Here is a 15,001-nt window from a genome sequence, read left to right as displayed (position 1 = left end):
TCTTCCTGCTCAGGTGGGGGCTCCTGCTCTTTCTTCTTCAGGTGTCTCACCACACGTCTTCTTCACGGGACAGCCCAGGGAAAGGAGAGAAACAACGAGAAACAACAGTGTAAAGCGGAGCTCCCCTCCTGGGAGCCCTCCCGCAGCCCCCGGTGCCTTCCCATGGCAGTTTCTTGCTTCCCCCATGGGGCAGGGGCTGGGTTTCCTCCCTGGCCTCCCGGCCTCCAGCCTTGGTTCCTTGAAAGGCTGCCAAGACCGGGTCTCACCTGCCGGGGGGGGGACCCAGGATTTCAGGGCGAGAGGTGTGGGGGGAAAGTCTGGGGAAAGCCCCAGCAGGTTTCGTCTCCCGCTCGTTCACCCGTGGGTGCAGCTGCGGCAGCCCGACGTACCCCTGCCCTCAGCTCCCCGAAATTCCCGTGGGCTGGGTGCTCGGTGGTTGCGCTCCCACCAGCAGCGGGGCGGCATGGGGAGCCCCAGAGGACACACATGGGTGCCCGAAAGGCCAGCGGTGTCACCTCGGGGTGACAGCCACCTGGTGGCACTGTCACCCCACGGGGGAGTTCTGCGGTCTCCCACCCGCCTCAGAGGTGGTTGCTGGCTGCCCTCCTGCCCCCTGGCCTCCCCCTGCCCCCGCTGGACAACAAAAGGCCCCTTCCAACCAAACGCGAAGGTCCCCAGCTGGAAAAGGCCCCCGTCTGCTTTCCGCTCTTCCCCGAAGTGGCTGAGGAGGAGAGGCTGCCCGGCTCCGTGGGCCGAGTCTGTCGGGGGACGCGGCCTTCCTGACGCCGCTCGTCAGCATCCGTCCCTAATCACTACCCCACTGCGTAATGACAGTAATTAGGGAGAGCGAAGCCGCCTCGGGACTGGAAGCGCTGACGGAGTTCGGGGAGCCAGATGGTGTTCGCACTTAAGGAAAGAAAAAAAAAAAAAAAAAAAAAAAAACAGCCAACACACAAAAAACCACTCAACTTAAATCAGCCTCCATTTCCCTTACGCGGTGTCGGGATCGCTTTGGTCCCACGTGGCTTCCAGAAGGGCACCCGGGGAGATGCTGAAACGGGGTACCCACTGCGCAGGGTGGGTCACCCCCTGCATCCAGCCCCTCCAAACCCTTCACCCCAGCTCCTCCCTCACTGGTTCTGGGGCTCCCCTGGGCAAAGCCGCCCACCCCCAGTGCCACAGGGTGCAGCCATGGGAAACACACGGGGGGGTGTGCAAGAATCGCATCTCATCTCCGAAGGCTTGTGTCTTCCAGGGCTGTGCCAGTGGGCACAGGGCATGGGTCAGGTCCTCAGATGCTGCTCCAGAGAAGCTCTGGTTCTCCGCATGCACCCCCAAGGCTGCGCCCAGGGAAAGAAAAAAAATGAAAGGAAAAAGCCCCCAGCTACCTCTTTTCAGTCCACCCCCCAGCACGCTGTTCCCAGCAGGAGAAAACTGTGCAGAAGTGCCCCCAGCAGCGTGGGGAGTTCTTCCCTGCAGGAAAAGCAGCCCAGAGAAAAGCCACCTCAGGCTGGGAGAGAGGGGTGTGCACGGGGGGGCAGATCCTGGCTCCTTGGTGCACAGCGGCGGGGCTGGGTGGGACAGGGGGAGACAAAGTGATGCTGCAGGCCCAGCACGTCTGGGGGGGTCTCAGGGGATAGTGGGAGTGGATGGAAATGGAATGGGAATGGGAATGGAAGTGAAAATAGAAGTGGAAATGGAAATACAAGTGGAGTGGAAATGGAAATGAGACTGGAAATGGAGTAGGAGTAGAAGTGGAGTGGCAGTGGGAACAGAAATCGAAATGGAAGCAGGGCAGAAGTGGCGCGGAGCAGACGAGGATGTGCCTCCAGCAGCTGCCCAAAGTGCTTCAGCCCTGCCGGTGGGGCGGCCGGTGCCAGCAGCACCTCGCACAGCCCCTCCCTTACATCCTCCCCCTTCCACCCGCGTTACCCTATTTCCCTTCTCCCTCACCTCCAGCACGCCCAGCGCCGCCGCCAGCCACGGGGGGCTGCGGGGCGAGGAGGGGGACATCGGCCGTGCCCTTCCCGTGGTGGCTGCGGCGTCGGCCGGCTGCTGGCGGGAGCTATTCTGGGCCCGGATCGATGGCAGGCGGCGGCACCGGCGCAGGAGGGAGCGGGGACAGAGCACAGCTGGGCTGCGGGGCCGGGAACCCCGGGGAAAAACCCCACGGGCCACCGGGAGCCAAGGCATGATGCTCTCAGCCCGTACCCCATGCACTGTGCAAGCAGGGGATGGGGAAGAAGAGCGCGTGGGATTTTTTGTGAGGTTCCCCCATCCTTTCCTGACCCCCTCCCCGCTCCCCCGGCGGGTGAAGCTCCAGGATGAAGGCACCTGCAAGCAAAAGCTGCGGCCGAGACCGAGCCGGGTTTAGCAATTCAAATAGGAGCTCACAGCGGCGGCGGCGACACGTAGAGGGACGCCTCCCTCCTCCGCCAGAAATTTGTAATTCTTATTCTTTGACAATAACGGTACCGGCGGAGGGCATTAGCAGGCTGTGCACTGCTCCGTGAAGTCAGGGAAATTTTATAGCAGGTGCTTTAAATGCGGCTCTGCTGATAAACTCGGGTAACTTTCCATTTTTTTAGCGCTGTTTTCCCTAGCTGGGAGGCTCGGCTTCTGCGGCCGGTGAGCTGCGAGGAGCATCCCCGGGGGTGTCCGCAGGGGGGTCGTTGTCACCAGTCCCCTGTCACCACCACCGGTCGCCCGGGACCATCAGTGGTGGTGGCAATGGAGGAGACGCTGCGGGTGCTTCCCTCCCAAGTGTGCTGGGATGGGGGAAGGTGAGGCACGCTGCTCGCCTGGGGACGTCCTCCGTGGGCTTGTTGTTCGCTCTCCAGCTTATTTATCTCTGCCAAGAAGCAGGGAAACAAACTCAGTGAAGCAAACTTCGTGCCCTGTAGTGACACCGCCAGTTATTAAAAAAAAAATAATAATTAAAAATTCCCCAATGAGTCATTTAAGATGTATTAAATCAGCTCTAACCACAGCCACGATATTCACGAGTAGCTGCGCGCTGCCGGGGAGGACAGGGCTGGGTCCGGATCCCCCCACTGCATTTCCCAATATGAATAAGTGGGGGGGCTCCTGCCGGGGGAGGGCAGACCCTGAATGTCCTCCTTTACAGCTTAGGGTGGCTGCAAGGGTAACAGCAAGCTCCCCGTAACACCACACGCACACCTTGGGGGTCGGGAATCACCCCCAGCCCAGACAGAGTGAGGGCAGCCCCCCGGATGTGGGACACGTACCAAGGGTCCCCACGGAGGTGCAGGGCATGGGGGCAGCCAGTACCCACCGGGCACCTCCCTGTCCTGCTCCAGGCGGCGTTGGCAATGCGGGAGGGGACTGCAGGTGCTGCAGGGTCTGTGTGCAAGCAGCGGTGGGCTCCAGGAGAGCCCACCCGGCCAGGGCTCAGCCCCGCTCTGCTGCCCGCGCAGCGGCGAGCCGCGCTCCTCGCATGCCGCCGGCACGCCGGGCCCCGCTTCGTCTCCAGCACCGGGAAAGCAAAGGGCATAATTTTAGGAGAAGCGTGTGAAATCCGTTCTGGCAGATCATCCACGGAGCTCTCCAGCGAAAGGAAAGCATTAACATTTGCAAAAGGTCCTTGCAACACAGCGAGCGGCTCCCAGCAGGCAAAGCCGGCGGTGACCAGGAGGGCTGCTCGCGTGTTGTGGGCTGGGAGCAGTCGGGGTGCAGAGGTACCAGAACCCCAGGGTGCAAACAGCCACGGGGCAGGGGCACGGCAGCGGCACTGCGGGGATGCTCCCGGAGTCCCTTGGGATTGAAATGTTGCTGTGGCACGCCAAAATACTGGTGGAAATGGGAGCGTGAGGGGACTCGGCTCCTGGACGCGATGGACACGCCTGGGGGAGGTTGGAGCTGGCCTGGGACAGTGTCCCCTCCGTGTCCCCTCCGTGTCCCCTCTGTGTCCCAGCCCCTGCCCCCACCAGCCCCGCTCCCCCCCCAGGACGGATTCGCAGCAAAGGGGGGGCAAAACCTGCAGCCCGCAGCCTGTGATTCATCCCCACTGTATTCGCACTTATTATTAGAAAGACGAAAATACAGCCGGCGCTGGAATTGCAGATTTAGTAGGCAGGACTGCCAGTTTCGGCGCACGCTGCTCTCCCCACAACGCTGCCCCCGGCAGCTGAGTTACAGCCCGGCAGGCATCCAGGCATTACCCCGCGGAGTCCAGGTGGATATTTGGGTCCCCCGGGGACAGCAGTGTTGGGGTGCCCGGGGGTGAGCTCCCCACACACCCTGCAAGCAGCAGGCACCCGACGTGCTCCCAAAAACCTCCGCCTCTAAATGCAGCCTCCTACCGGCACCTGCCCAGCTTTCACCCCTTTCTTCTCCAAAGCGAGTGAAAACTGAGAGATTTGGGTCTGTGGGCAGGAGAGGCTCCCTTCCTCACTGCTTTGTAAACCTCCTCCAGCCCTGGAAATGGGGCTTGGCTGGGCGGGATGGGGCCGGAGACCCCAGCCCCATGGGTTTGTTGCTGCGGGGAGCCAGGAGCAGTTGCAGGATGCCAGCACAGTGCTTGCAAAGTGTCGGTGACCTGAGCCCGCCAGCACGGGCTCGATCTTTGGGACTGCAAAACAATGACCCCAGGCAGTCCCCGGAGAGGTGACGGCACCCCTATTTCCATCTCCGGCCTCACAGGGAGCATGTGGGAGGTATTTTTATCCTCCCGCCAGCTCCCTTAGTCACCAATGCTTGCTTAAAATGGGTCAAGAGGGAATAAAGGCGCTGCAGCCCCTGTCTCGGAGCACATTTACCCGCAGCTCTCACTGTCCCTCCCCTCACACCTCATGGTCCCGCAGACCCAGGAGAGCCGTGCCGGTCAGGCAGCCTCAGCTCCAATTAACTTCACATTAAAAGCCCGGCGGTGCTACGGAGGTGCCGCACATCAGGACTGCACGGCGGGGAGGGACAGGGGAGAGGGGCAGGAGGACGACCACGTCTATCCGAGTGCCCTCAGCGGGGCGTTTTGCGGAAGGGACGAGGTTTGCATCTGCTGCCAGCACGGCCACGGAGCAGGCGTAACACAGCACGACAGCCACCCCAAAACTGAGGCACCCAAGCCTGCAGCCCACCCTGCTTTGGAGGGCACCCTGCATGAGGGGGGGACGAGCCCACCCCCGTCCCCTCGTGCCCGGGGACGAGGAGGGGCACGGCTGTGCGCGGGGGCATCCCGCCGCGCTGGCTGCCGGCCGGGGCCGCTTGGCACGGCCGCCCTTGCCGAGGAGCTGGATGCTCTGCCGGGCTGCCGCGGGGACGGCACGCCGCTGTTCCCGGCCATATGGCCTCCTCCTGCTGGCCGAGCCTCGAAACCAGTCCCCCAGAAAATGTGAGCTCTGCTGCTGCCGGCCCCAAAATGCGGGGAAGTTGCGTTACGGGGGAAAGCGGAGGGGTTCCCGCTGGGACAGATGTGGGGACTGGTGCTGGCAGGGAGGGCCGGGGCTGCTTCCAGCCCATTCACCGAGGTAGGCACCACCAGCAAGGCATCCGGGGTTAGTCCTGCAGGCAGAGTCCCTCTGCAGCGAGCACCACATCAGTTTAACAACAACAACAGGGCTCTCATTTGAACACATTTTCTCTGGATGTCGTTTGGGTTCGACTGCAGCCGCCTTTGGGAAGCTGGGAGCTTGCAAATCTCAACTTTTGAATGTTTGCAATTATAATCTTAATGGTAAGCGCACATATGCTTCTGTGTTTTATATAGGCCGTTACGGTGCACGGCTCCTCTGGCAGGCCATTTTCCAGCCACAGCACTGAGCACAGGCAGGGGAATAAAACCTCTGTGCGTGCCGGGCTGGGAATGGGTCGGCCGGGGGCTCTGCCACCACGCCCCTGTGTCCCCCGGCGCATCTGACATCCCCTGATGTGTCCCCAGCTCTGTCCCCAGATGGGGGCCGCTTGACAGCACGTGCCGTGGGATCTTTCCGACAGCTTCCCAGCCCCAGAGGGCAGCGGGCTTCAGCCACCGAGCTCCAGGTGCCAAAAGCCACCGGTGGTGCGTGGCACCGCGTCCCACTGAGGGCAGTCCCCAGGCTGTGGACAAGGGTGCTTCCTTGGCTTTGACAGGGCTGGTGAAAACAGCACACTCCCTCCTTCTCCTCCTCCTCTTCCTCTTCTTCCTCCTCGGCCTAGGTTCTGCCTCGGCGGCACCCCTGTGGCCGGCCGGGATTTGGGGCCATGATGGAGAGGCAATGTCTCCCCCGGATCGCCGTGCCCTGCCAGAAACAATCTGCTTATCGTGCCGGCGCTCGGCGCACCCCTCCCCACTCGGTGTTTATCCGCCGTATCGCATCTCTGCAGGCGAGCAGACGCTGCTCTGTGGTCCGGGTGGCGTTGTCACCGGGGGCACCGTTTCCACCACAGCCTCCGAGGCTCGTGGCCAGAGCCTGCAGGAGCTCCTCTCCCAGACCCGCATCCCCACAAGTGCCGGCGGACACCGCGAGCACATCCTTTGGGTTTTCCCTCGAGGTCCCGCCGACCTGAATTTCCTGCGGCTCCTGCCCGCACGCTGCCCTCCCGCTCCAAGCCTGGCTGCACAGGCACCAAGCTACCCTTCAAGCACCAGTTCCACACTCTCTGAGCATTCCTCCTCCCCTCCCAAGAAATACTCCCTTTCTCCCAGGTCATTCCAGGCAACCATTTCCCTACAAAATCCCCAATTTTGGCCAGTTTCTCGCTCAGCCTGCTACCAGCCTGATAAGCCTGCCGGCCCCTGGGGGGGCTCTGCTCGCATGCACGTCGCGAGCAATCGCCCAGAAGCGATTTCTGCCATTACCTGGGCAGCCAGCAGACGTTGCTTGCACAGCTTCTGGCCAGGCAGGCACGGCCGTTCGCGCTAACAGCCCCCAGGCCTGCAACTTCCCACCGCTGGTGCCTCCAACCGGAGACCCCCCGAGGGTTGGTGGGCTCGGCGATGCGCGGCTTTCTGCCGCCTCGCTGGCTTTGTATCTCTTCGGGAAGCTCTGGAGGCTCAGAGCTACCTTGCACAATGGGTCCCTCTCGTTCGCTCGCGGCACTCGGGACCCATCAGAGGCAGCCCAAGCTCTGGCTGCATCTTTCCAGCGATGTTTCCAAACCTCCTCCCAGCTCTGGGCCATGCGGGCGGTTTGCCCGAGGAGACAGCGGCAATGCTGGGGGGCACGGGGAGCCCCAGGGCAGGATGCTGGAGGGGATGAGGGGCCTGTGCATGCCCCTCACCCTGGCCACCCTCCCTCCCGTGGGGGTCTCAGCTCCCTAAGGGCGACGCTCACCAGGACTGGGGACCCCCTCTCCCCTTTCCCCACACCTCTCCCCCGGGACCCCCGTCTGCGGGGCTCGCCCCTTCCCCCCGACGCCCCCTTTCCCGCACCCAGCCCGACAGCCGCGGCCCCGCAGCTCCCTCCCGGGGGGCTGTGTTTTATTTTGGGGGGACGCCCCCCGGCAATGCCCGGGGCGGGAGGAGCGCGGGGGCCGGCGGGCGGCGTGGGGCGGCTGCCACGCGTGGTCCCCGCCCGACGGGGCGGGCCGCTCGGTGCCTGCCGCCCGGTGGCGGCGGGCCAGGGCCCGGGGCGGGCGGCAGAGGACTGGTGAAGGAGCTTCTCCGGTTTCCTCGGCGAGCCGCCACCCAGCCCCGAGCCCTGCCCGCTCCGCCGCCCCCCTTCCCTCCTCCTCCCCCCCTCCTTTCCTTCTCCTCCTCCTCCCCTCCTTTCCCGGTGCCGCGGCTTTTTGCTGCTTTTCCGATTTTTTTTTTATTTTTATTTTTTTTGCCTGTCTTCGCCCTCCCCTCTCTCCTCGCCGGAGCTCGGTGCCGGCAGCAAGGGGCAGAGGCGGGGATGGGGTCGCCCGGAGCCCCCAGCCCGCCCGGCCGCCTCGCTCCGCATCCCCGCCCCGGCCGGGGGCACCCGGGGGCTCTGCCCCGCCGCCAGCCTCGGCTCCTGCCCTGAACCCCCTTGGCCCGTTTTTTCGGGGGACGAGAAGCGGGGTCCGTCCCCTCGCACTTTGCTTCCCCTCCCCTTTTTCCTTTTTTTTTTTTTTTCCCCCCTTTTTTTCCTTCCCCCTCCCCAGCCCTCTCGTCTTCTCCTCGGGGGCATCTCCGCAGCCATGGGGCTGCTCCGGGGGGGCCCTCGCGGGGCGGGCGAGCGGCTGTAACCCCCGGGGGGGGGGACACACGGAGAAGGGCTCGGGCAGGGGGTGGGAGATGGCCCCCCGGAGCCGCGGGCGGCTGGAGCGGAGCTACGTGGTGGGCATCTGCTGCCTGGTGCTGCTGGAGCCCGGCCGGGCGTGGGGCGCTGAGCCCAGCCCGGGGGGGCCCGGGGAAAGAGGCAGCAACGGGAGCCAGGCACCGGCGGTGGAGGACGTGGCCCCCGCGCCCACCGAGCCCAGCCCGGGAGGGGACCGCTGCCGGGGCTACTACGACGTGATGGGGCAGTGGGACCCGCCGTTCAACTGCAACGCCGGCATCTACCAGTACTGCTGCGGGACCTGCGGGTACCGCTTCTGCTGCCAGTTCAAGCCCGGGCGGCTGGACCAGAGCGGCTGCTCCAACTACGACACCCCCAACTGGGTGAACACGGGCCAGCCCCCCGCACGGGTGGACGAGCCCCCCGAGGACCCCGCGCGGGACAGGACCAACATGATCGTCTACATCATCTGCGGCGTGGTGGCCGTCATGGTGCTGGTGGGCATCTTCACCAAGCTGGGCCTGGAGAAGGCGCAGGGCCCCCAGACGGAGATGACCGTCTCCAGGTAACGGGGCACGGCCCCCCCGCTCGGTGTCACCCCCAAAATCTCCCCTAATCACCGTGGCTCCTGGCATGTCCCTGCACCCCCTCGGGGTGCGTGTGTGCATGGGTGTGTGTGTGCGTGGCACCGCGGTGGGACGTCACCCCCACCATGGGGACACGGGCTGCTCACCCAGGGGACACCAATGGGACGTTGGGCAGCAGCCCCTCGCCCCCTGGCTCCAGCCCCTCGCTTTTCATCTCCTTTCGGGCTCCCCTGAGAGCTGTGGCTCCAGGCAAATGCTGCTGGTCCCGTTTCTGCCCCAAATCCTGGTGTGTGGGGCAGCGTGGCTGGCTTGGTGGGGAGGGACAGGGACAGTGGCTGCGGCTCCTCTGCCCTGCTTCCCCCTCGGTGTTACGTTCCCGCAGCTCCTCTTAGGAAGCTGTTTCTCTCCCTCCTTTTCTTTTATTTTTTTCCCTTTCACTTCTTTTCCCCCTAACGATCACACTAAATGAGTTTAACACTTCTCAGCGGCTGACGGCAGCTCCAGCCTCCCGGGCGCAGCCCTGCCCCTGCGGCTCTGACTCAGAGCTGTCCCTCCTCGTCCTCCCCCCAGCACACGCGATGCACACGCGTTTGGGGACACGGACACACGGACACGGACACACGGACACGGACACACGGACACACAGAGGGGCTGGGCTCTGTGCTGGCAGGGGCAGGGCAAGGGGCCGGGGCGTCGAGCCGCAGCCCCGCGCCTTGCTGATCGGCAAGGTCTTCCCAGCGAGGACATCGAGCCTGGCAATAAACCCGTTTCTGTGCCATTTTCTTCAGGGATCTCAGCTTAAAATTAATAATAATAGGAGCAGGCAGGGCCCGGGGAAATAATTTTACCAGGACGATGTGGGAGCTGCTCTGGCTGCATCCCCCCTCTCCGGGACCTTCCCATGGGGTGCCCATGTGGGGCTGGGTGCCGCATCCCCTGCTGCGCCCCGTCCCCAGGCTGTGCTGAGCAGTGTCTGCACCCCGTGCTTGGAGGAGGCTGGCCATGGGACAGAATGGGAATGGGGCTCCCTGGGCCTTCCTGCAGTTTTTTGGGGGGATGCATGCAGTGCCCCCCCACGCACTTGGCAGGGAGCCCAGCCCAGCGTCTCTGTGTGCCCATGTCCCCCTCCCGCGTCATCTGAGGAAGCGCTGGCACCCTGACAGGATCGATACGGCCTCCGCCAGCCTCCCTGCTCCTCCCCTCCCTGGGAAGGGGGTGCTGTGCTTGGGGACGGGCAGCCCCAGGGTGCCCAGACCTGACCCCAGCTCTGTCTCCTGCCCCTCTCACCCCACCGGCCGCCGAGGGGATTTGTTTTCTGCTGGTGGCCTCGGCACCATGCTACCAAGGCCGCACATCTCCGTGTTCCCCTCCTCTTTCTCTCCTGCACGGCTGAGCCTTCCCAAGGAGCAGGGCAGCGATTCACCCCGCTCCCCATGAGCACACTTCGCCTTCACGTGGGCCCGCGCTTCCAAATGCGCAGCTCATTGCCCAGCACATCCCTTTTTCCCTGAAGCTGCTTTTTGGGACACTACCATATGGAGCAGGAGAAGGCAAGCTTCCCTCAGGTGCCTTTTTGGGACAAAACCAGGAGCCTGCCACTGCCAGAAGCCCCCAGCTGGGTGGCCCAGGGCAGGGCAGTGCCGTGGGGGCACCGACCCCTCTGTCGCGGTGTGCGCAGCCGGGCCGTGCACCACGCCGTGTCCCAGCCCCAGCTATTTCCATCCGCCTCACCCCGGCGCATGGGCAGTGCGACCTCGCGTCCTGCCCGGTGCCGCAGGTTGGAGCTTCTCATTTGCTCCTCGGGAGCTGCAGCGTGGCCTCGGGCCAGCTCCCTGTTGCACAGCCGCTCTGGTTTCCGTTCCCATCCGTCCTGCCATCCCGCCCATGGTTTACCGCTCCCAGAGGGCACTCCCCGGTGCCCCAGGATGGCTCTGGCTCAACACGGTCTGCCTTGAGCACGGCGTCTCCTCCTGCTTTCATGGCCGGTCCAGCAAGAGGTTCAGGCACCCAAAACGCTGCGGCCACCTCATCCCCCCGTCCCCGCGCCTCCCGCAGGTCCGTATGGCGGCTCCCACCAGGCGTGCTCCTTCCTGCTCGGCTCTCGCTTGGCAGCCGTCCCCATGCTCGCGCAGCGTGCCCAGGCCCTGTCTGAGTCAGGAACACCTGCCCGTGTTTTTCTTCAGGCCCCCGATCTCCAAGGATGTGGGGTCCTTTCAGGGCAGGGGGATCTGTTTGTATCCACCACAGGAGGACATCCCCCCTACATCTACGGGCGAGAGGTCTGGGGACCCTGCAGGGGAAGGAGAGGAAGCAGCTGGGTGTCCCCTTCCTTTCAGGGTCCCAAATTCCAGTCCTTGTTCTGCACCTGACCCCGATGGGTGTTCCTCTCTGGGTGATGCCCACGGCAGCAGGCACAGCGAAGACCCAGAAAAGGTGTTTGCAGGCAGCCGGTGAGCTGCCACCTGCCGCCCCAGCGCTGCGGGGGACGAGAGCAAAGCGACCCCGTCCCCACCCCCACCCACGTGTGACCTGCCCATGCACGGCACACGTGCGGCCAGGGCCACGTCCAGATGGGGGCAATGCCACTGCACTGTCACTCTGTCACCACTCCACCGCTGGCTGTGCTGCTGCTTCCTCTGGCATCTCATGGTCCCCCTGCCCAGGGCTTGCAGCCACAGCCCCATTGCGCTTTCCAGGTGTGGGGCTTGGACCCCTGGCTCCTGTTTGCGGGGGTCCAAGAGCTGCTCATCCCCCGTGCTGAGGGTTGGGGACCACCTCTGTTTCCTGCTCTGGTGGCTTCCCGCGGTGCTCGGGGGCACTGAGCGCAGTCTGCTGGCTCCTGCCGGGGAGCTGTTGCTGCCTCCTCATCTTCCCCACGGCTCCAGGACTTTCCTCATTGCTTGCTCCTGGGGCTCACACCGGGCTGGTTTTGGGATGTTGGTGGTGCCCGTTGGCCAGGTCCTCTCGGAGAGGCTGGGTTCCTGCAAGCCGGGCTGCCTGGGGCTGTCCAAAACCAACCCACCCGTGTGGCCTCGTGTGCCCAGCATCCATGGCCACGGTGGGGGATGGAGACCTCACCGGTCTGGGCGAGGGGCACGGCTCCTTGACGTTTTATTGCAGATATACAGCGCAGGTTTAAAGCTGATCCGCTGATGTCCCCCACGTTCCCCACCTTGCTCCGCACCCCGGAGCCATCTCACAGCCACAGACCTTTGGATAAGCTAAGTTAATGCAACCTGACCTTCCCCAGCCCTCCCCAAGAGCTTGCACCCCCCAAAAAACACATCTGGTGAGCCAGAGGCACCTTGGCACCCATCCTCCCCCAGGGGCACCTCGCGTGCATGGCTTGGGGACAGGGACAGAGCCGCTCTCGCCGTTATTGTCCGGGTGACTGCGGCCGGGGGCAGGCGTGTGGAAAAGAGCACTGATGGATTTATCTGGAGAGGAAAAGTCGCAGCTAAAGCACTGCTCGAGCTTGGTAAATAGACCCGAGGAAAAAAAAAAAAAAAAAAAGAAAAAAAGAAATAGGTCAAATCGCATCGGACCTCCTGGTGAAACAAGCCCGGCGAGCGGCGGCCTCCGGGGACACGTGGGGGAAGGGGGCGGTGAGCGGGCACCAGGGAGGCAGCGGCTGACAGCGCGGCAGCTCCCGCCCGTGACAGCCTTTGCCCCCGGCCCCACGGGAGCTGCTGGCCCCGTGCCCTGCCCAGCACGAGCCCCGGGCTCCCAGAGCTGCTCCGGGATGGCCCCGTGGGCAGGGGAGCAGGGCTGGGGCAGGGCTGGGGGCCAGGAGCTCCAGCAGGTCTCTGGAAGATGTGTGGGGCCATGGTGGTTTGGCTCAGTTAAAGCACTGCTTGTGATGTGGGGGCATGTGGAGAGCGGGGTGGATTGCAGTTGGGGCTTTAGGAAGAGGTGAGTTATGGGGTAGAGACGTCTCTGTGCAAAGACCAGCACTGACATAGGCTCAGGTCCCAGCTGAGGTGGGCAGGCATTGCTGGAGGCCCCCTGCTCCAGCAGGGCCACCCGGAGCAGGCTGCCCAGGACCATGTCCCGGTGGCTTTTGGAGATCCCCAAGCAGGGAGAGTCCCCAGCCTCTCTGGGTTGGCCACCCACACAGTGAAGAAGTGCTTCCAGATGTTCAGAGGGAACCTCCTGTGTTCCAGCTTGTGCCCAGTGCCTCTTGTCCTGCCGCTGACAAGAGCCCAGCTCTGTCCTCTTTGCACCCTCCCTTCAGGTACCTGTAGACATGGATAAATCCCCCCTGAGCCTCCTCTTCCTCAGGCTGAACAGTCCCAGCTCTCAGCCACTCCTCACAGGAGAGGTGCCCCAGTCCCTTCCTCAGCCTGGTGGCCCTCTGTTGGGCTCTTCCCAGCACGTATGCATCTCTGTACTGGGAGCCCAGAGCTGGGCCCAGTGCTCCCCTGGGGCTTGGGCCACCGGGGGCAGGAGGAGGCACGGGGCGGCAGCCTGGGACAGGCGTGGACGGGGTTTTGCTCAAGGTTGGGCCCGGGGACCCCCCCCACCGATGCAGCACCAGGCGGGGGGGTTCTCCCGCACACACAGGAGCGTGGTTTCCTACCCTACGCTGCGTGTGCCCTGTTCTGGGACGGCCGGCGTGCCACGGCGTCACTGCAGCGTCCCTGGGCGCGAATGCTGAACAGGAGAGCGCTGCACCTTATGCAATGGCGTTCAATGTTTAATGCTATCGCGTACCAGGAGGGCGTTGCGAATGGCAGCACGTGCGCCGAAGCCACCTGTCCAGCCTCCTCCCCACAGCAGCACGAGCATCCCTCCCACCCCTTCCTCGGGGTCTTCCCCGCTTTGAAATGACCCCGGTGCAGGGCCCGCCACCTGTCCCTGCTGCACGCGGTGTGGGACAGGCAGAGGGGACACCGGGACGGGAGGGAGGACACAGACAGCAGGGCATCGCCTGACGTCCCTCTGCCCCTTCCCAGGACGCTCACCGACCTGCTGAAGCAGCCGGGCCACGGCCCCTCCGAGTACATCGACGGCCTCATGGGCAGCGTGCAGGTGCAGCTGGGCGAGGGGCTCACCCGGGGGTCCCCCAGGAGCAGCGCAGGTAAGGCCCCGCCACCCCCGGCCCCTTCCCCGAACATCCCCCCGGTGCTGAGGTGCCGCTGGGCGGGTGGGTGCCTGCTCCCCACTGGGGAAACGGGCACTGGGGGGGCAGCATGAGGGGCTCTGAGTGCCCCTGAGCCCCCCACCTTGGCTCTGCCCCCAGACAAGCTGCCCCTGAACAACGCGGTGGCCAGTGCCAGCGTCCCCCCGCTGGGGCGGCCCCACAGCCACGGCAAGCACCTGCCGCTGGCGGGCAGCCTGCCCCCCACGGCTCCCGGCTACAGCGCCTACGCCACGCTCACGGCTGGAGGTGAGTGGGGACGGGGGTGTGGGGGCATGGACAGAAGGGGACAGCACCCAGGAAAACCCCCCCCATGCCACAGGAGGGGGTGTCACCTACGTCCCTGTCCCCACAGAGAGCATCCCCGAGGATTTCTACAGGCATTTCGGGGGGCCGGAGGTGCCTCCCCCCAGCACCCTGCCCTTCCCACACGCCGAGGGGCCGGTGCTGCCCGAGGGCTGCCCCCCGCTGGGGGCCACGAAGACCAAGGGCCCCCCTAAGCCATCGGGGGGCTGGGAGGGGGGCCCTCAGCGTGGCCCCCGCCGGCCGGGCCCCGCCACCCCGCTGTATGGGCAGACCTCACGGCACCTCGCCACCAACAGCAAGACCGAGGTCACCGTCTGACAGCAGCCCGCGAGGAGGTGATGAGTTGCAGCCGGTCTCAGCCCACCACGAGGACGGGCAATGGACTTCACGCAGCGGCACGGTGCTGCCCACGGACACCGAGCAGCCTCGCGTCCTCCCCTTCCCCACGGCCCCAGCCTCCCCCTTGGTAATAAACACGTTGAGGTGTACGGCTTCTGCGTGGCTCAGCGGCGGCGGACAGGAGCGGGGCACAGGGGACCAGGTGGTGACACTTGACTTTATTCAGGGGGCCCAGAGCTGGGAGCCCGCCCGCCGCACCTCTCGCCGCTCTGGGCTCCAGGTGGAGGAACAGGCTTCCTTTGCATCCCTCCCGCCTGCAAACACCGAGCTACAGTATATACACACACATATAAAAAACCGTAGGGACAGACGGGCAGCGAGTTTGGAAAGAGTAGAAAAACAGGGCAAAAAGGCCCCCGGAGCGGGGGGAAAGTGCTGGGCAGCCCCCT

The 15,001-nt window shown here is 64.6% G+C and overlaps 1 protein-coding gene across 1 annotated transcript; it reads left to right on the top strand.

Moving 5' to 3' along the window:
- The first annotated feature begins 7,666 nt into the window (after positions 1 to 7,666).
- On the top strand, positions 7,667 to 14,628 carry LOC118156933 (protein shisa-8-like). The gene is made up of 4 exons (XM_035311169.1): positions 7,667 to 8,745; positions 13,723 to 13,847; positions 14,010 to 14,156; positions 14,263 to 14,628. Exons 1-4 carry the CDS (start codon positions 8,198 to 8,200, stop codon positions 14,529 to 14,531), a joined length of 1,089 nt encoding a protein of 362 aa, XP_035167060.1. The 5' UTR covers positions 7,667 to 8,197; the 3' UTR covers positions 14,532 to 14,628.
- Positions 14,629 to 15,001: the final 373 nt, after the last annotated feature.

The sequence above is a fragment of the Oxyura jamaicensis genome (genome assembly GCF_011077185.1).
Source record: "Oxyura jamaicensis isolate SHBP4307 breed ruddy duck chromosome 1 unlocalized genomic scaffold, BPBGC_Ojam_1.0 oxy1_random_OJ106551, whole genome shotgun sequence".
In the NCBI taxonomy this organism is placed as follows: Eukaryota; Metazoa; Chordata; class Aves; order Anseriformes; family Anatidae; genus Oxyura; species Oxyura jamaicensis.
The sequence above is the reverse complement of the archived record's forward strand: the minus strand, read 5'-3'. Positions and strand labels throughout refer to the sequence as shown.

Bases quoted from the DNA above. Each gene is read 5' to 3' on its own strand.
- LOC118156933 (XM_035311169.1), top strand. From the start codon at position 8,198: ATGGCCCCCCGGAGCCGCGGGCGGCTGGAGCGGAGCTACGTGGTGGGC. The intron at 8,746-13,722 runs GTAACGGGGCAC...GCCCCTTCCCAG, and splicing joins ACGGAGATGACCGTCTCCAG to GACGCTCACCGACCTGCTGA. The intron at 14,157-14,262 runs GTGAGTGGGGAC...CTGTCCCCACAG, and splicing joins CGCCACGCTCACGGCTGGAG to AGAGCATCCCCGAGGATTTC.